Source organism: Hemitrygon akajei, chromosome 1 (assembly GCF_048418815.1).
Source record: "Hemitrygon akajei chromosome 1, sHemAka1.3, whole genome shotgun sequence".
In the NCBI taxonomy this organism is placed as follows: domain Eukaryota; kingdom Metazoa; phylum Chordata; class Chondrichthyes; order Myliobatiformes; family Dasyatidae; genus Hemitrygon; species Hemitrygon akajei.
In genome coordinates this window covers 186,732,320-186,752,276 of record NC_133124.1, presented here as the reverse complement: position 1 = coordinate 186,752,276, position 19,957 = coordinate 186,732,320, and the positions used below count along the sequence as shown (strand labels likewise).

Sequence of the window (19,957 nt, the reverse complement as noted above, 5' to 3'; positions counted from 1 at the left end):
CACTCTAGAGGTTATTACCAGTTTGGTTTTGCGTTTTAATTTAGCCCCTAGCTGTTCAAATTCCTTCAGCAAAACTTCTTTCCTTGTTCTTGTTACTTTGTTGATACCCACGTAGTCCACAACAGCTGATTCTTTCCTCTGCCACTCCACATTCTTTTGCAGGTCACAGGAAAAGTCACGAACATGGTCACTAGGCAGAGACTGCAGCCTCTTGACACTTGCGAGAGAGAATTGTATCTATTTCCCAGACTATACTATCCCTAATTACATCTATAATTCCCTTCTTCCCTCCCGCACCCTCAGCCATGGGCCTTGGCCCAGTTGCTTATCCATCCTGCAGCTCCCACTCACATCCTCACTAGGAGCAACTCGGGCAAATTCAAGGGCTGAGTCTGCTCCAGCACCAGCCCTTGGAACCCCCTACGTGCCTTACTTGCAGTCCATGGCCACAGAAAAGTATTTAGTGGCTGCGGCTGCCTCTTGTGACTCTCGTCCAGGTGACTCTCCCCCTCCCTAATTCATCGCAATGTTTGAAGCTCAGATTCCAGGGCATCAACTTTGAGCCTGAGTTCCTCGAGCACCCACCATCTGCTGCAGATGTGGTCACCAGGAAACACGACGGGGTCCACCAGCTCCCACATCACCACCTGATCCTGCATCCCTATTTTATTTAATTAGTGGTAATTTGGTATCTTGCGGTGCGTGGCCAAGTGGTTAAGGCATTGGACTAGCGATCTGAAGCTCGTGAGTTCGAGCCCCAGCCGAGGCAGCGTGCTGAGCATTGCTCCAGTCTACCCAGATGAAAATGGGTACCAGCAAAATGCTGGGGGTTAACCTTGCGATAGACTGGCGTCCTATCCCAGGGGGGAGTCTCGTACTCTCAGTCGCTTCACGCCACGGAAACCGGCATAAGCACTGGCCTGATGAGCCTGTGAGGCTCATGGCAGACTTTAACTTTGACTTAACTTGCTCTTGCACAGATCTTGCTTTTGCAATTCCAAAATCTTGTCTCCCCTTCCCGGTGTGTCTCCCCGGGGTGCCGTCTCCCCTTCCCGGTTTGTTTCCCGGGGTGCCGTCTCCCTCTGTTGGGGAGCAGCTTCCTGGATAAGGTTGGAAGCACTGCCATCCCTTGCCTGCGTGGGAGCTCCCTTTACGTGCATGCACACACGTGCGCTCACACACACAGAGTGTTTGTCTTTGCAGGAGATCTCCTTCCATTTCCTGGAGCCATTCCGGTCTGACAGCTGCGACTCCTACCCTTCGTGCCTGGCCTGCCTGTCAGACCAGGGCTGCGGCTGGTGCCCGGCCTCCCACACCTGCCATCAGCGCACGTCGGGCATGGACAGTCAGTGCGGGCGTGACTTGCAGCTGGTGCTGGAGCCAGGGGACTGCCCGCTCTGTGGGGAGCACACGGACTGTCACACATGTTGTGCGGTGAGTAACCACTGCTTTCTCTAGCATAAGACTCACGTGTAGTGCAATGTGCGTGTGTATGTGACCTCTGGTTTGTCCAGCACAGGGACTATAATATGTAGTGAGTGCGTGGCCTTCCGGGCACACAGATGTCCATATATGATGTGCATGTGCGTCCCATGTTGAACATGCGGACTGTCATGCGTGCAGTAAGGTTGGTGCGAGGCCCAAAGGGAGCGCGTTGAGTGATGTGTGTGGTTTGGTTCATTTACAATCCATGGGGAGCACACGCAACTGTCCGTGTGTAATCTGGCGAGGTGTTGAATGCACAATGCTGTCAGCCACACAGTGCAGTGAGCGTGGGACCATGGGAAACACACCAAACTGTCGCAAACACGAGATTCTGCGGATGCTGGAAACCTTGAGCAACACACAAAGTGCTGGAGGAACTCGTGCAACAGCTATGGAGGGTAGTAAACATGTGATATTTCGAGCCGAGACTCTTCCTCAGGACTGGCAAGGATGTGGACAGAAACCAGAATAAGAGGGTGCTGTAGTGGAAGGAGTAGAAACTGGCAGGTGAGACCAGGTAAAAAGGAAGATGTAGGAGGTGATATGTGGAAGAAATAAAGGGCTGAAGAAGAAGAAATCTAATAGGAGAGGATGGTGGACCATGGGAAGAAGGGAGGAAGGAGGGACACCAGAGGGAGGTGATGGGTCGGTGAAGAGAACTTGTAGCGACTCAGGAATGAAAAAAGAGATGGAGAGAGAGGCGAGAGTAATTACTGGAACTTCAAGAAACTGATGTTCAGACCATCAGGTTGGAGGCTACCCAAGACTGTGATGTTTTGCTCCTAACCTGAGTTTAGCCTCGTCATGGTAGTAGAGAAGGCTGTGGACTGACACGTCAGTGTGGCACTGGGAAGTCAAATAGAAATGGGTGGCCACCAGGAGATCCTGCCTTTTGTGGTGGAGAGAGTAAAGACCATAAGATATAGGAGCAGAATTACGCCATTTGGCCCATTGAGTTTGCTCCGCCATTTCATCATGACTGATCCATTTCCCTCTCAGCCGCAATCTCCTGCCTTCTTCCCATATCCCTACATGCCCTGAGCTAATTTAAGCCTCAGCTTAAATATACCCAATGATTTGGCCTCCACAGCCGCCTGTGGCAATGAATTCCATAGATTCACCACTCTTTGACTAAAGAAGTTCCCCCTCATCTCCATTCTAAAAGGACACCTCTCTATACTGAGGCTGTGTCATCTGGTCTTGGACTCCCCCACCACAGGAAGCATCCTCTCCATATCCACTCAATCAAGGCCTTTCACCATTCGATCGGATTCAGTGAGGTCACCCCTCACACTTCTGAATTCCAGTGAGTAGAGGCTCAGAGCCATCAAACACTCTTCATATGATGAGCCATTCAACCCTGGAATCATTTTTGTGAACCTCTTTTGATCCCTCTCCATTGTCATCACATCCTCTCTTAAGTTAAGGGGCCCAAAACTGCTCACAATACTCCAAGTGAGGCCTCACCAGTGCCTTATTAAGCCTCAGAATTACATCTTTGCTTTTATATTCTAGTCCTCTTTAAATAAATGCAAACATTGCATTTACCTTCCTCACCACTGACTCAGTCTGCAAATTAACCTTTAGGGAACCCTGCACGAGGACTTCCAATTCCCTTTGTACCTCAGGTCTATGAATTTTCTCTCCATTTAGAAAACAGTCTGCCCTTTTATTTCTTCTACCAAAATGTATGACCACACACTTCCTGGCACTTGTATTCCATCTGCCACTTCTTTGCCCATTCTCCTTATCTATCCAAGTCCTCTCCTTCCTCCAATCTACCTGCCCCTCCACCTATCTTCGGATCATCCACAAACTTTGCAACAAAGCCATCAATTCTGTCATCTAAGTCATTGACATGCATTGTAAAAAGAAGCAGTATCAACACCGACACCTGTGGAGCACCACTGGTCACCAACAGCCAGCCAGAAAAGGCTCACTTTGATCCCACTCTTTGCCTCCTGCCAATCAGCCAATGCTTTATCTATGTTAGTATCTTTCCTGTAATAAAATGGACTCTTAACTTTAAGCACCCTCATGTGTGGCACCTTGTCAAAGGCCTTCTGAAAATCCAAGTACACAACATCAACTGATTCCTCTTTTTCTATCCTGTTTGTTATTTCTTCAAAGAATTCCAACAGATTTGTCAGCCAAGATTTTCACTTGAGGAAACTTGCTGCCTACAACCTATTTTATCATGTGGCTCCAAGTACCTCGAAATCACATCCTTAACAATCAACTTCAATGTCTTCCCAATCACTGAGGTCAGACTAACTTTCCTTTCTTCTACTGATATCTACTATAAGCCTACAGACTCTCACAGCTACCTGGACTATTCCTCTTCCCACCCTGTCTCTTGCAAAAAGGCTATCCCCTTCTCACAATTCCTCCATCTCCACCGCATCTGCTCTCAAGATGAGGCTTTTCATTCCAGGACGAAGGAGATGTCTTCCTTTTTTAAACAAAGGGACTTCCCTTCGTCCACCATCAACTCTGCTCTCAAACGCATCTCTCCCATTTCCCGCACATCTGCCCTCACCCCATCCACCCGCCACCCCACTTGGGATAGGGTTCCCCTTGTCCTTACCTACCACCCCACCAGCCTCCAGGTCCAACGTATAATTCTCCATAACTTCCGCCACCTCCAACGGGATCCCATTACCAAACACATCTTTCCCTCCCCCCCTGCTGCTTTTCGCAGGGATCGCTCCGTACGCGACTTCCTTGTCCACTCGTCCCCCCCCCCCCCCATCCCTTCCCACCGATCTCCCTCCTGGCACTTATCCTTGTAAACAGAACAAGTGCTACACTTGCCCTTACACTTCCTCCCTCACCACCATTCAGGGCCCCAGACAGTCCTTCCAGGTGAGGCGACACTTCACCTGTGAGTCGGCTGGTGTGGTATACTGCGTCCGGTGCTCCCGGTGTGGCCTTTTATATATTGGTGAGACCCGACGCAGACTGGGAGACCGTTTCGCTGAGCACCTACGCTCGGTCCACCAGAAAAAGCAGGATCTCCCAGTGGCCACACATTTTAATTCCACGTCCCATTCCCATTCTGATATGTCTATCCATGGCCTCCTCTACTGTCAAAATGAATCCAAACTCAGGTTGGAGGAACAACACCTTGTATACCGGCTGGGTAGCCTCCAACCTGATGGCATGAACATTGACTTCTCTAACTTCCGTTAATGCCCCTCCTCCCCTTCTTACCCCATCCCTGACATATTTAGTTGTTTGCCTGATCTCCATCTCCCTCTGGTGCTCCCCCCCCCCTTTCTTTCTCCTGAGGCCTCCCGTCCCATGATCCTTTCCCTTCTCCAGCTCTGTTTCACTTTCACCAATCACCTTTCCAGCTCTTAGCTTCATCCCACCCCCTCCGGTCTTCTCCTATCACTACTTTCAAATCTCTTACTATCTGTCGGTTATTCCTGACGAAGGGTCTCAGCCCGAAATGTCGACAGCGCTTCTCCCTATAGATGCTGCCTGGCCTGCTGTGTTCTACCAGCATTTTGTGTGTGTTGTTGTTTGAATTTCCAGCATCTGCAGATTTTCTCGTGTTTCCTTTCTTCTGCCTCTTTCCGTTCTTGAAGACTGGAGTGACATTTCCAATTTCCTATTTCTCGGAACCATTCCATGATCTGGTGATTCTTGAAAGATCATTACTTTATTACATTTCCACATTACATCATTACATTTCCACAATCTCTTCAGCCACCTCTTTCAGAACCCTGGGGTGTACACCATCCGGTACAGGTGACTTATCTACCTTCAGACCTTTCAGCATTCCAAGCACGCTCCCTTTAGTAATGACAACTTCTGCCCCCTGACACTCTCAAACTTCCTGCTTACTGCTAATGTCCTCCACAGTGAAGCCTGATGCAAAATACTGGTTCAGTTCGTCTCCCTTTTCTTTATCGTCCATTACTACCTCTCCGGCATCATTTTCCAGCGGTCCGATATCCACTTTTGCCTCTCTTTTATACTTTGTATATCCGAAGAAACTTTTGGTATCCTCATTAATATTATTGGCTAGCTTACTTTCATATTTTATCTTTTCCTCAATAATCTTTTTAGTTACCTTCTGTTGGTTTTTTAAAGCTCCCAGTCCTCTAACTTCCCACTAATGTTTGCTCTATTATATCTCCTCTCTTTGGCTTTTGTGTTGGCTTTGACTTTTCTTGTTAGCCACGGTTGTGTCATCTTGCCTTTTTCTTCTTTGGAATGTATATATCCTGTCCCTCCCAAATTGCTCCCAGAAAATCCAGCCATTGCTGCCATGCCTTCATTCTTGCCACTGTTCTTTTCCAATTAATCTCGGTCAATCCCTCTCCTGCCTTTACTCCACTGTAATACTGATACATCTGACCTTAGCTCCTCTTCCTCAATTTGCATGGTGAATTCGATCATATTATGATCTCTTGCTCCTAAGGCTTCTTTTACCTTAAGCTCCCTAACAATTCCAGTTCATTGCATAACACCCAATTGGGAATAGCTGATCCCCTAGTGGGCTCAATGATGGCTGCTCTATAAAAGCCATCTCGTAGGCATTCTAGAAATTCCCCCTCTTGGGATTCATTATCAACCTGATATTCCCAATCTCCCTGCATATTGAAATTCCCCCATGACTGTTGTAACATTGCCCTTTTGACGTGCATTTTGTATTGCCTGTTGTGATTTGTAAACCACATCCTCACTACTGTTTGGGTGTCTGTATACAACTCCCATCAGGGTCTTTTTACCCTTGCAGTTCCTTACTTCTACACACAATGATTCAACACTTTCCGATCCTTTGTCACCTCTTTCTAATGATTTGATTTAATTATTTATCGACAGAACCACACCACCCCCTCTGCCTACCTGCCTGTCCTTCCAATACAATGTATATCCTTGGACGTTAACCTCCCAGCTATAATCTTTCAGCCATGATTCAGTGATGCCCATGTCATACATGCCAACCTGTAACTGTGATACAAGTTCATCTACCTTATTCCATATACTGTGCACATTTGAATATAACACCTTCAGTCCTGTATTCAATCTTTTCAATTTTGTCTGTCTTTTACATTGTAACTCATCCTGTTGACTGCAGTTTTGCCCTATCCTCAGCCTCTCCTTGCTAGGAGTCTCACTACACGCTGCTTCTGTTTGTAAACCATCCTCAGCACTGTCACTCTGGTTCCCATCTCCCTGCCAAAGTAGCTTAAACCCTCCCGACCATCCCTAGCAAAACTGTTCATAAGCATATTGGACCCCTTGGGTTTAGGTGTAGCCTGTCTCTTTTCTACAGGTTGTACCTTCCCAATGATCCATGAATCTGAACCCCTGCCCCTGCACCATTTCCTCAGCTGTGCGTTCACCTGCTAAATCCTCCTGTTGTTACCCTCAGTGGTGCGTGGCACAGGCAACAATCTAGGCATTAGACTCAAGTTCCTCAACGAAGCAGTCCTCCGCCGATGTGGAGGTGGCATCAGAAGCACTGGTTAGGACAGTCAGCCGTGCAGTGAGTGTGACCGCGGATCCAGCCTGACCACTTTCTGAACCCCTGCAGGACCCGTACTGCGAGTGGCACTCCAGCAGCAACAGGAAGGGGGACTTCCAGTGTAGCCGCCGGGGTCGCTCCCCCACCGGAATCCGGACTCCTGCCCTCTGCCCCACACCCTGCCACCTGTGAGTAGGGGAGGGCAGCCTGGGGCAGGGCCGCGGGCAGTGGGGGTGGGGACATTTGACTCCATCTCCTGGTACATCCCCCTGTTCAACCCGGTCCTTTTACCAAACCATTCCCCGGGTCTGCCTCTCAACTATTTCCCCTCGTTAGTTTGTCCCTGATCTGTCCCCCATCACTCCCAACCACACCCCCCCCCCCCCCCCCCTCCAAGTCTGTACCCAGACCCGATTCCATGGTTTGTTCTCCAGGTCTGTTTCCAAACAATCTGTTCCCCGATCCACTCCGTCCCCTAACCCGTTCTCCTGGTCTGTTCCCCAATCTATTTCCCCCACTGTTCCCTGTCTAGTCCCTGTCACTGATCAACACACCCCATCCTTCCCTATTCGCACTCCCCTGTCATTTGGAGGCGGGAGGAGGGCAGCGTGTGTACGTGAGTGTGTTCCCGGATGCCCTGCGGCCTGTGGCCTAATGTGCTAGTGACTCCGCGGTTTGTGTCAACAGGCGATCGTCGTGTCAGGACTGCCTGAGCAACTCCAGCCAGTGTGCCTGGTGTCAATCCACTCGAACCTGCTTCCTCTTTGCCGCCTACCTGGCCAAGTACCCGTCTGGCGAGTGCCGGGACTGGTATGACAGGTAACGTCTGACTGTGGTGGGCTCTGACCCAGATCCCTTCGCTGTCCTCTCTCCGTGCCCCTGAACCCTGACCTCTCTCTTGCATGAACCAATCCCTGCCTTCTGACCTCTGTCATAACCCTGATCTCTCACCAACACGGACCCATCACTGCTTCTCTCTGTGACCCTCACCCTGCACCGACCAGTCACTGACCTCTGACCTCCTGTGACCCTGCTAACCTCCTGGGTCAGGAGTGCACTGCAGGGTTCAGCTCCCTAGTACGTGCTGGTCAAATTACCACAGACCCAGGTTAAGTTCCTACCACGGTAGCAGAGGCTGTAATGTTCGAGATAATCTCCAGTCTTCGGGGTTGCACAATCGCTACCTCTGTGGGGAATTTGCACTTTCTCCCTGACTCCCACGTCCCAATGACATGCCTGGGTTAATTACGTGTTGTAAGCTGCTGCTCTGTGCGATGGGTAGGAACTCGGGGAGAGAGAATGAGAACCTGCGAGGGAGGGGATTCCAGGGATCTCGGGACAGCGGGTCTGGTGGGAGTAACTGGGAGGAGGAACGAAGCAACAGCTGGAGGAGCTCAGCAAGTCGAGCTGCATCTGCAGAGGCAGAACGACAGTCGAGGCTTCAGGTGGAGTCACTGCCTCAGGACTAAAAGATAAAGAGACAAGTGGGAGGGCGAGGTAGAGATACAGCTGAACTCCCTCTAACTTTTGTCTGCTGCTCCCGATGTGGCCTCCAGTATGTCGCTGACACCAAGCAGGCACCAGCCAGTTACATTGCAGGGTCCCTGTGCCCCAACCACAATGGCCATCTGTGGCCCTGACCTCTCACCGCTGACCCTGCGTGGACTCATCACTGTCCTCTGACCTCTTCCGGCTCCACGTTAGATCAAATCCCCTTCACTGATCTGTCTGTCTTTGGCCTTCTCGACTGCCACCCAGAAGCCAAGCACAAGCCAGGGGACAGTGCCTCATATTCTCTTTGGATGGCCTACATCCCAATTGAATTCTCCAATTTCAGGGAGCTCGCTCCCCCTATATCTCTGCCCTCTCCTCCCACTCCTTCGAGGCCCCCACCACCATTTTGTTCCCCCTTCTTCACCTGGTTCCACTTGGCCTCACTTTTCCCTTATACATTGTTCCACAGTTGTGAAATTTGTTGTCTTGAGGCACCGCTAAACACAAAAAGATTACTAAAATCTACAATAAAAAATAAAATATCTGTGGTCTTGTCGAAAGGTTGTTTTCAGCAGTACCACAGGCACACAGTGTTAGATAAGCAGCATTCACAGGGAAAACATGGACGTAAATTATATAAATTTTACTAAAAAGGGAACACAATCAGAGCTAACAAACACACCAAAGTACTGACGGATGTTTGGGAAAGGCGGCAGAGGAGTGGATCACAGAAGGGAGGGAGCTGGCTCAGCTCGGGGAAGGGTGGGTGGGGGCAGGAGACCCATGTTAAACCCCTGCTCCCTGTCCTGCCCGCAGCATTCACTCGGTGAAGCAGTGTACGGACTGCTCCCACTTCTCCACCTGCAAAACCTGTCTCCAGAACTTTGAGTGCGGCTGGTGCGGGAATTCTGACAATCCCACCGTCGGCAGGTAGTTCCCGCTGGGCTCCGTGGAGGGAGGGTGGGGCAGTGCTCTGAGAGGAGGTGGGAGGGGAGAGATGCAGGGGGAGAGTGGTAGTCTATGGGATGATAAGAGGGGAGAAGGGTCTGAGGTTGTGGGAGGGGAAAGGGTTGTTTGCGGAGAGGTGGGAGGGGAGTGGGTGGTCCGAGGGGTGGTGGAAGGGGAGAGGGTGGTCTATAGAGAGGTGGGAGGGGAGAGGGTGGTGGGATGAGAGAGGGTGGTCCAAGAGGTGGTGGAAGAGGAGAGGGTGGTCTATGGGGAAGGGGGAGGGGAGAGGGTGGTCTGAGGGGATGTGGGAGGGGCAAGGTTGGTCTGAGGGGAGGTGGAGGGGAGAGGGTGGTCTATGAGGATGTGGGAGGGGAGAGGGTATCATTGGGGACATAGGAGAGGGGTAGGGGGTGGTGAGTGTCTGATGTCTGGGGGATGTCTGCCTCTGGTGTCTAATGTCTGTCTGGTTTCCAGGTGTCTCCCCGGCGACTTCCACAGCCTCTCAGTCTTTGCCAACTGCTCGGTGGCCCTACGGGGTGTTTCAGGCTTGTCGGGGAGTGAGCCGGCAGACTGGTCCTACAGTGTCTGCCCGGATATCGACGAGTGCCGTCTCCATCTGGACAACTGCCACCAGTTTGCCATCTGTAGCAACACCTTCCATTCCTTCCAGTGTCACTGCACACAGGGCTACGCCGGCGACGGGAGCTCCTACTGTAACAGGACGTGAGTCTGGGGGGGCTTCCTACTGTAACAGGACGTGAGTCTGGGGGGCTTCCTACTGTAACAGGACGTGAGTCTGGGGGGCGGGGTGGGGGGGCTTCCTACTGCAACAGGACGTGAGTCTGGGGGGCTTCCTACTGTAACAGGACGTGAGTCTGGGGGGGCGGGGTGGGGGGGCTTCCTACTGTAACAGGGCATGAGTCTGGGGGGGGCTTCCTACTGTAACAGGACGTGAGTCTGGGGGGGGGCGGGGTGAGGGGGCTTCCTACTGTAACAGGACGTGAGTCTGGGGGGCGGGGTAGGGGGGGCTTCCTACTGTAACAGGACGTGAGTCTGGGGGGCGGGGTGGGGGGGGCTTCCTACTGTAACAGGACGTGAGTCTGGGGGGGCTTCCTACTGTAACAGGACGTGAGTCTGGGGGGCGGGGGTGGGGGGGGGCTTCCTACTGTAACAGGACGTGAATCTGGGGGGCGGGGTGGAGGGGCTTCCTACTGTAACAGGACGTGAGTCTGGGGGGCGGGGCGGGGGGCTTCCTACTGTAACAGGACGTGAGTCTGGGGGAGGAGTTGAGTGGACGGTGTAACGGATGGGTGTGGCGAGGAGTGAAAATCAGTGTCTGTGTAGAGAGGGGTTTGGAGGGGTTAAGGAGCAATGTAGGGGGCAGGGAGGGGATGATGGGTGTGGTGAGCGGGGCTGGTGAAAGATCCGCGGTTTGGGAGATGGGGAAGGGTGTCATGGTGATAGGTGGGGTGAAGAAGGTCGGAGCAGGGTCAGTGTCTGACGCTAGCTGGGTAGGGAACGAGGAGGGGAGACCCCACTGCAAGACCTCTGCAGAATAAGGGGTGGGTTGTGAAGGTGGATTCACCACCACTCCCCCCTGCCCCCGACCGAGCAGAGAGCTGGGGAATATGTAGGAACTGGTGTAGGGCTGATGAACCGTAAGATGGCCTACGTTTCTAGGCCTGAGCTCTGCTGTACCTGGGAATTGTCGATCTGAAGCAGTGTCCATGTCAACTATCAAGCATCGACACCAGTCCACTTCCCAGCTTTCTGTATTCATAAAACGTGGAACGGTACAGCACAGAAAAAGGTCTTTCAGCCTACCAGGTTTTACTCAGCAAATTAGTTATTACATTCCTAACTTGTCCATCCTCCTTGTACAATGTCCACATCTTTCCATCCCTGTGGAAAGAGTCTCTCGAACTCCTCTATCTAAACTGTCTCCACCATCTGTAAGGGATGGGGCTTTCACAGGCTGAGACCCAGAGGATTCTGCAGCTGCTGGAAATCTTGAGCAACACACACACACAAAATCCTGGAGGAACTCGGCAGGTCAGGCAAATCTATGGAGGGAAGTAAACTGTTGACGTTTCAGCCTGAGACCTTGTCCTGATAAGGGGTCTCGGCTCACAACGTTGTCTGTTTATTGCCTTCCGTGGATTCTGCCTGACTTGCTGCGTTTTTCCACATTTTGTGTGTGAGGCAGCATTTACTTGTTCCTTCCTAATTGCACTTGAGAAGGTGGTGATAGACTGCCATCTTAAACTACTCCAGTCCATGAGGTGTGGACATACCCACAGATGTTGTTAGGGAGAGAGATGGTGTCGTCTGCAGATTTGCCAAATCAGTTAACCACATTGTTATCCAATTCGTTGATGTAGATGACAAACAACAACGACCCAGCACCGATCCCTGCAGCCATCTACTACCACTCTCTGGCTTCTCAAACAAAGACAATGTCTAATCCAATTTACAGTCTCCTCTTGAATGCTGAGCAAGTGAATCTTCTTCGCCATCCTGCCATGCAGGACCATGTCAAATGCCTTGCTAAGGTTCATGTAGACAACATCTTCACTGCCTTGCCTTCATCAACTTTCCTGTTAACTTCACAATGACCTGAGTTATGACACATTTTCCAGTTTGGGTGCCTGCAGCACTGCTTCGATCTTGTCTTGTGACTTATGTAAGCCATACTTGTCAATGACACGTCCAGAATATGAGCAATATGAGATTTCGTTCTTGAAAAACTCACAGTTCTCTCTTTGCACACAGACCATACTCACTCAGCCTGGTAAGTAGTTTGCCGAGGTTCTGGAGGTGCTCTTCATCATTTTTGCCAGTCACAATGATGTCATCAGGGTAACATTGCATTTGGTCCATTGCTCCTTACTAAATTGCTGGAGCTGATGCGACACCAAAGATGAGACAATTATACTGGAGCAGTCCCTTGTGAGTGTTGATTGTGAGGAAATTCCTTCATGACTCTTCAATCTCCATTTGCAGATAGGCTTGTGATAAGTCAATCTTTGAAAACTTCTCCCCACCTGTCAAAGATGCAAAACTGTCTTCTATTCGTGGCAGGGGATACTGGACCAGTTTGACATTAACCTTGAAATCCCCACCTATGCGAATGGCTCCAGCCTTCCCTCTCTTGATCACCAGGACAATGGGTGTGGTCCAGTCATTCCACTCAACCTTGAAGAGAATTCCAGGAGCCTCCAAACTCTGCAGTTCAGCATCCACTTTAGAACATAGTGCATAAGGCACTGGATGCTCTTTATGGAGTCTGGTGTTGCTGTTTCATCCAGTTCAACTCTGGCCTTCATGCCTTTGAGTTTACTGATGCCCTTCTTAGACACCACTTCATGAGCACTAAGCAGCTGTGCCCGTCTCTGGTTAATGCTCCCATTTGGGCTCCTGTTGATGCAACGCTGAGAGCTTTGATCGTGTGCCAGTCTAGTTGGATTTTTCTCAACCACTCACATTTGAAAGAACACTTTACAATGCACAAAGCTCTAACTGCTGTGTTTGGCCTCCATACATCACCTTCACAATCAGTCTTCACCTGAATCACTCACTGAGGTCTTCTCTAATGGTATCTTAGAAAACAGTCTGTTGCAGTCAGCCTCTGGATTTATAGACTCCAGCTCCATTTTCAGTTTTACACCAGACTGATCCACACAAAATGCTGGAGGAACTCAGCAGGCCAGGCAGCATCTATGGAAAAGGGTACAGTCGATGTTTTGGGCTGACACCTTTCAGCAGGTCTGGCTGATGGGTCTTAGCCCGAAACGTCGACTGTAGTGTCCTGCTGAAGGATCTCGGCCCGAAATGTCAACTGTACACTTTTCCTGTCCTGCTGAGTTCCTCCGTCATTTTGTGTGTGTTACTTGGATTTCCAGCATCTGAAGATTTTCTCTTGTTTTTATTGTGATCCAGATGATTTTGCGATCTATACAGTTCTAGGCATGATGTTTCACCTTAGTCAGACTATGTGTTGTCTGATTTCTGTTTTACATTCGGTAACTTTATGCATTTGCTTAGTTTTGTGTTTGAGTATTTCACTCGCTTGTGCTTTTTGTTTGTCTTGCACACTGTCTCCATGTGACCTTGTCTGTGACGCTCTCTGCAGACTTTTCCTTTGAACCATCGTGGAGGATTTGCAAATGACTGTTGGTTCAAGGAAAAAGTCAGCAGAAAGATTTTTGACTTTTTGTACCATTCAGGGAAATTTTGTGCATTTAACATTCTACCAACCTTTTCTGTACTTCTTCATCCTCTATTGCAATGGTCAATGCCCGTTCTAAGGTTAGGTCTTTTTCTGCCAGTAGCCTCGTTTGAGTGCCGCGTGCAAGCCTGTCCCTTAATACAGGTTTCCCCTGCTATCCGAAGGTAGAGCGTTCCTGTGAAACTGTTTGTAAGCCGAAATGTCGTAAAGCGAAGAAGCAATTACCATTAATTTATATGGGAAAAATTTTTGGGCTTTCCCAGACCCAAAAAATGACCTACCAAATCATACCAAATAACACATAAAACCTAAAATAACACCAACGTATAGTAAAAGCAGGAATGATATGATAAGACCATAAGACATGAAGACCATGGAGCAGCTGATAATACAGAATCTGAGGCCACAAACCAGGCACGCCCAGGATCCTCTTCAGTTTGCGTATAAGGAGAAGGTGGGAGTGGAGGATGCTGTCACATATTTGCTGCACAAATCACTCTCTCACCTAGATGGGGTCAGTTGTGCTGTGAGGATTACATTCCTTGACTTCTCTAGTGCCTTTAACACCATCCAGCCCAAGATCTTAAGGCACAAACTAACGGAGATGGGAGTAGACTCTCACATGGTGGATTGGATAGTGGACTACTTGACAGATAGACCTCAGTATTTGCGGTTGGGAGACTGTAGGTCTGACACGGTGGTCAGCAGCACAGGGGCGCCGCAGGGAACCGTACTCTCTCCGGTCCTGTTCACCCTGTACACATCAGACTTCCAATATAACTCGGAGTCCTGCCATGTGCAGAAGTTCACTGATGACACGGCCATAGTGGGGTTTGTCAGGAATGGACAGGAGGAGGAGTATAGGAAACTGATACAGGACTTTGTGATATGGTGCAACTCAAACTACCTGCGTCTCAATATCACCAAGACCAAGGAGATGGTGGTGGACTTTAGGAGATCTAGGCCTCATATGGAGCCAGTGATCATTAATGGAGAATGTGTGGAGCAGGTTAAGACCTACAAGTATCTGGGAGTACAGTTAGACGAGGAGCTAGACTGGACTGCCAACACAGATGCCTTGTGCAGGAAGGCACAGAGTCGATTGTACTTCCTAAGAAGGTTGGCGTCATTCAATGTCTGTAGTGAGATGCTGAAGATGTTCTATAGATCAGTTGTGGAGAGCGCCCTCTTCTTTGTGGTGGCGTGTTGGGGAGGAAGCATTAAGAAGAGGGACGCCTCACGTCTTAAAAGCTGGTAAGGAAGGCGGGCTCTGTCGTGGGCAAAGTACTCGAGAGTTTAACATCGGTAGCTGAGCGAAGGGCGCTGAGTAGGCTACGGTCAATTATGGATAACTCTGAACATCCTCTACATAGCACCATCCAGAGACAGAGAAGCAGTTTCAGCGACAGGTTACTATCGATGCAATGCTCCTCAGACAGGATGAAGAGGTCAATACTCCCCAATGCCATTAGGCTTTACAATTCTACCGCCAGGACTTAAGAACTTTTTAAAAGCTATTATTAATGCTTTTTGAGATAGTGATTTAGATGCATATCATATTTTTTTACTGAGTTAAGTATTGTATGTAATTAGTTTTGCTACAACAAGTGTATGGGACATTGGAAAAAAGTTGAATTTCCCCATGGGGATGAATAAAGTATCTATCTAGCTACACAGCCTATATAAAGTAGAAATATTGTATGTACGGTGTAGTTTCACTTCTCAAAATCGGGAGGACAGCAAGCCAAAATTGATTTGGAGGAAAAAAATAGGCACGTACACACATGCGCATGTACACGCCTACGCATGTACACACATGTGCACACGACTGCCCGCACAAGGCTTCACAGTCGTGGTAGTCTTTCTCGGGGTAAGCACATGTATAAAGCGGGCGTCTTTATTTTAAAAGCTAAAATCCTCTTTGGTTAGCGAAAACAGGTACTAATGTAGGTCTTTCGTAACAGCGAGCTGTCGTAAAGCGAACGTTCGAAAAACGGGGGACACCCATACATCATAAAGACTATCTCTAAAGTCACAATACTGGGAAAGTTTGCGCAGTTCTACAGTTTATTCAGGAAGGCTTTCATCTTTTGAGTGTTTCTCTTTGTAAAATCTAAATCTCTCAGCTATTGCCAGTGGTTTAGGGCTCAAGTGATTTTGTAGAATTGTAACATTTTCATCGAACGTCTTGCTTTGTAGGGGTTGCATAAGAGACTATACGATCTTGGGCCCATTGAACACAGTGCCGGGGTTTTCTGTTGCTCCTCCATGTTGTTCACATTGCAATGCAATTCAACCCTCTCAATGTACAACTCCTAGTCTTCATTAGCACTATCAAATTCGTCAACTTCTTCGACTGAAGCAGTCGCTGTGTTATTTTTGCTTTAAATCCAGCGTGTCTTTCACTGTTATTACACAGTGTACTCGTGCCTTTGTTAGCGTCTGTGATGGCCTCTGTACTGTTTAACTCTCGCTGTTTCGTCCCATTACTGTTGGTGCAGCTCATGGTATTTCCTGGACAGTCAGGTTCGTACTTGTTGCCAGTTCGTTGTGTCAACCTGAAATTATTAACCTGCTCAGTTGAGGAAAAACACCAGAGACACAAAATTACCTCTGAAATGGTTTTTATTCAGAGAGGAGTTCGTAGCCCCACGCACTTCGGGCGTAAGGTAGCCAACTCCCAATTTGTTGGTTTACAAAGGTCAGACTTATACCCAAAAGCAGGGTACTACATTCGCAAATATGGTTACCGATTCAAATTCATCAATTGATTGGCTATTACATAGCTAAGCACGCGAAATTCTCGGAATAAGCATAGACTCAAGCGTAATACTCGGAATGGGTATGGACGCAAGCAAAACACTCAAAATAGGTATATAGCTCAAAATACTTTGCCAAACACATTGCCACATGCTATCTGGAATCTTAGCTGCTTCCCCAATAACGTATCCTCCCCCTGGTCCTGTCTACATATTTTGCTACACTTACCCGTCGCCCACCCCTTCTACACGTACCCCTTACCCTCTTCACATTCTCAGTTGTGTCCGTGCCCAACTACATATCGATTGAATAAATGCATGCATGTGGGAGATGGCTTTAACTGGTGTATTCACACTGCAGCGAGAGGGAGAGAAAGCTATGCACATACGTCGACAATGTAGACACAGACTGCATAGTACTGGGGGGGGGGGTGGGAGTCATTGATCCATGCGTTACAGGAGTGTTCTAAGTTCAATGTTAATTTATTATTGAAGTACCTATATGTTACCATATGCTACCTTGAGATTCATTTTCTTGCAGGCCATTCACAGGAAAATCAAGCAGTACAGTAGAACTTTACAAACAAATATACATAAACAAAGACTGACAAACAACCAATGGGCAACAGGCTGGTCAAAACTGCCCAGTGCATCACCGGCACCAGCCGACCGGCCATCAGAACATAAGTGCAGAAATAGGGCCAGTAACATCATAAAGGTCCCCATCCACACTCGGAGCAACAAACTCACCAACAACAGTAGGGCAGTTGTTTCCCCAGCATCGCCACCCACCAAACCACCCCACCACACCCCCCCACCCCATCCACCACTATTTTTTGCTATGATTTCCTGTGAATCATATGTCAATTTATGTACAGACGCTCCTGTGGCTAACGAGACTTTATCGAGGTAGAAGCAAGCTATGTATATTAGCTATCACAAAGACATTTGTGTGTGTTGCTTTATATAAGCTATCGTGAGTGTTATATTTATTGTGTTTTTTATTATTGTTGTGTTCTTTATCTTATTGTGGTTTTTTTTGGTGCTGTATTGGATCCGGAGTAACAATTACTTCATTCTCCTTTACACTTGTGTACAGGAAATGACATAAAAACAAACTTGAAGCTTGAACAGGAGATAAACAATGCAAATAAAAGCAATACTGAGAACATGAGTTGTAAGGAGTCCTTGAAAGTGCATCTGTAGTTTGTGGAACCTGTTCAGAGTAGCGGTGATTGAAGTTATCTACGCTGGTTCAGGAGCCTGGTGGCTGTAGGGTATTAACTGTTCCTGGTTCCAAGGTTTCTGTTCTATTGATATGTCTGGTGTTTTTTTTAATATCAGCGTGTACCGGTGAGCTGCGGTATCACCCACGCCTGCCTCTGCTTCCCCCCACACCCCCCAGGTGCTACAATGAGTGTAGACATGGCCGGTGTAGCGGGCCCCCTGACTTCGCTTGTATCTGCGACCTGGGCTGGACTTCCAACAGCTCGTTGGTGAATCAGACCGGGGTGGAGTGCAACGTCGACTGTGGCTGCAACTTCCACAGCGCCTGCCCCAAGGGCATCGGCGCCTGCGACCAGTGCCAAGGTAAGGGTGCTGGCTGCCTGCCAGTGAGTGGAAGGCTGCACAAATGAGGGGGAGGAGTGTTTGTAGGGGTAGGAAAGGAGCTGTGTCCAGGAGTCAATGAAAGGAGAAGTTATAATCAAAGAGTACTAGCGCACAGAAACAGGCCCTTTGACCCATCTAGTCTATGCTATCCTGATCTTTTGCCTAGTCCTTCCTTTTTAGGTACCTATCTGCATTTTTCTTTTATTTATTTATTGAGATAAGGTGCAAATGGCCTTCGAGTCGCGATCCCCAGCAACCCCCGATTTAACCCTAGCTTAATCACGGAATAATTTTACAATGACCAGTCAATCCCTGGACTGTGGGAGGAAACCAGAGCACCAGGAGAAGACCCACACAGACTCCTTACGCATGTCGTTGGAATTGAACTCTGAACTCTGGTCACCCCAAGCTGTAATAGCATCGTGCAGCCCTAGCACCGAATGTTCCAATTGCTTCTGCCTTTACCACTTCTGTTGCACGCTCTCAGTGCATCAGAATCAGGTTTATTATCAGTGACACATGGCGTGAAAAGTCACGACAGGCTATGGTGAAAAGTGATATAAGTGAATAGTGCAGAAAATGAGCCACAAGGCAGTGCCCAAGACTGCCCAGAAACCTAACGGCGGAAGTCCCACCCCCCCCACCCTCCACCACCAACAGTAGCAATGAGAAGTGGGCATAGTACCCCTTCAGTATTTCACCTGACCCTGCACACATTCATTGAATGGCAAAGTCAGAGTTTATTGTTATATACACACATACGCGTACGCACAGCGGCAGTGGAAAAATTTCTAGCATCTCACACACACACATACACACACAAGGAATCTGAGGGGGGGCTTGTTCACTCAGAGGGAGGTGCGAGTTCTGAACAAGCTGCAGTTGGAACGGTAGGTATAGGTCCATTTGTAGCATTTCAGGGGAATCTGGATGGATACGTACTGTAGGTGGGAGGGGCTTGGAGGGATGAGGTCGGGGGCAGGTAGATGGGACTAGACAGAAGATCGGGCCGCATGATCTAGATGGGCTGAATGGCCTGGTTCTACATTGCAGTGCTCTGTAAAAGTTGAGGGATGTGGGCAAGTGGGCTAGCTGACGTGGGCACTTTGGTCAGCATGGGCGAGCTGAGCCCAAGGACCTGTGCCCATGCATTATGTTGAATTATGAAGGGACCAGGAGCATCGGGGAAGTGTTTGGAAGCGAGGACGCGGGGGTGGATGGGTCTCTGTGACCAGAGGTGGGCAGGTGAAGGGAGCAGACGTGACTGACCGCTCCCCACTGTGATCTGCTTGCAGACTGGACGGAGGGTGAGCACTGCGAGTCGTGCCGGGCCGGGAGTTACGGGAACGCCAGCGGGCCGGAAGGCTGCCGGCAGTGTGCGTGTAACGGGCATGGGATCGATGCCTTGGGGCAGTGTGACAGGGCCACAGGGCACTGTTACTGCACCCACCACACCCAGGGAACCAACTGCCAGAGCTGTGCGCCCGGTTACTACGGAGACCCACGGTGAGAATTGGGTCACTAGCTGAATGGGGTGTGTCCCCACCCGTCCCCTTCTTCACCCCGTGTCCCATCTGGGTCTCCTCCCTCCCAACCTCACCCCATGAACCATCCTGTCCCCCTCCCCCCCCCCCCTCACCCTGTGACCCATCCGGGTCCCCTCCCTCCCTTCCTCATCCTGTGTCCCATCCCAGATCCCTCCCTCCCTCCCTGTAATTAGACCCCTCCTTCACTCCACAGAGGGCATTGAACGTGCTCTCTCTGTTGGGTGGTGGTGTGTGTCCCTCTAACTGCCTTGCCTCGTATAGTCTGTCTTAGATTGTCCCCTCCAGTTCCACATTCGACCCTCCCTCCCAGACGATGACCCCCATCTCCCTGTCTCCCTGCTCGTGGCGCAGCTTGATTGCAGAAGGTTTGTGCTCCTGAGCCGCCGTGTTTGATCAGCAGCCC

General features: G+C 49.5%; 1 protein-coding gene across 1 annotated transcript in view; it reads left to right on the top strand.

Moving 5' to 3' along the window:
* The window catches only part of megf8 (multiple EGF-like-domains 8), a 179,892-nt gene that overhangs the window by 48,659 nt on the left and 111,276 nt on the right, over window positions 1–19,957 (top strand). The window contains 7 exon segments of the mRNA XM_073046496.1: window positions 1,204–1,434; window positions 7,037–7,155; window positions 7,655–7,786; window positions 9,278–9,391; window positions 9,884–10,132; window positions 17,802–17,986; window positions 19,303–19,513. Of these exon segments, the coding sequence (XP_072902597.1) occupies window positions 1,204–1,434; window positions 7,037–7,155; window positions 7,655–7,786; window positions 9,278–9,391; window positions 9,884–10,132; window positions 17,802–17,986; window positions 19,303–19,513 (1,241 nt within the window).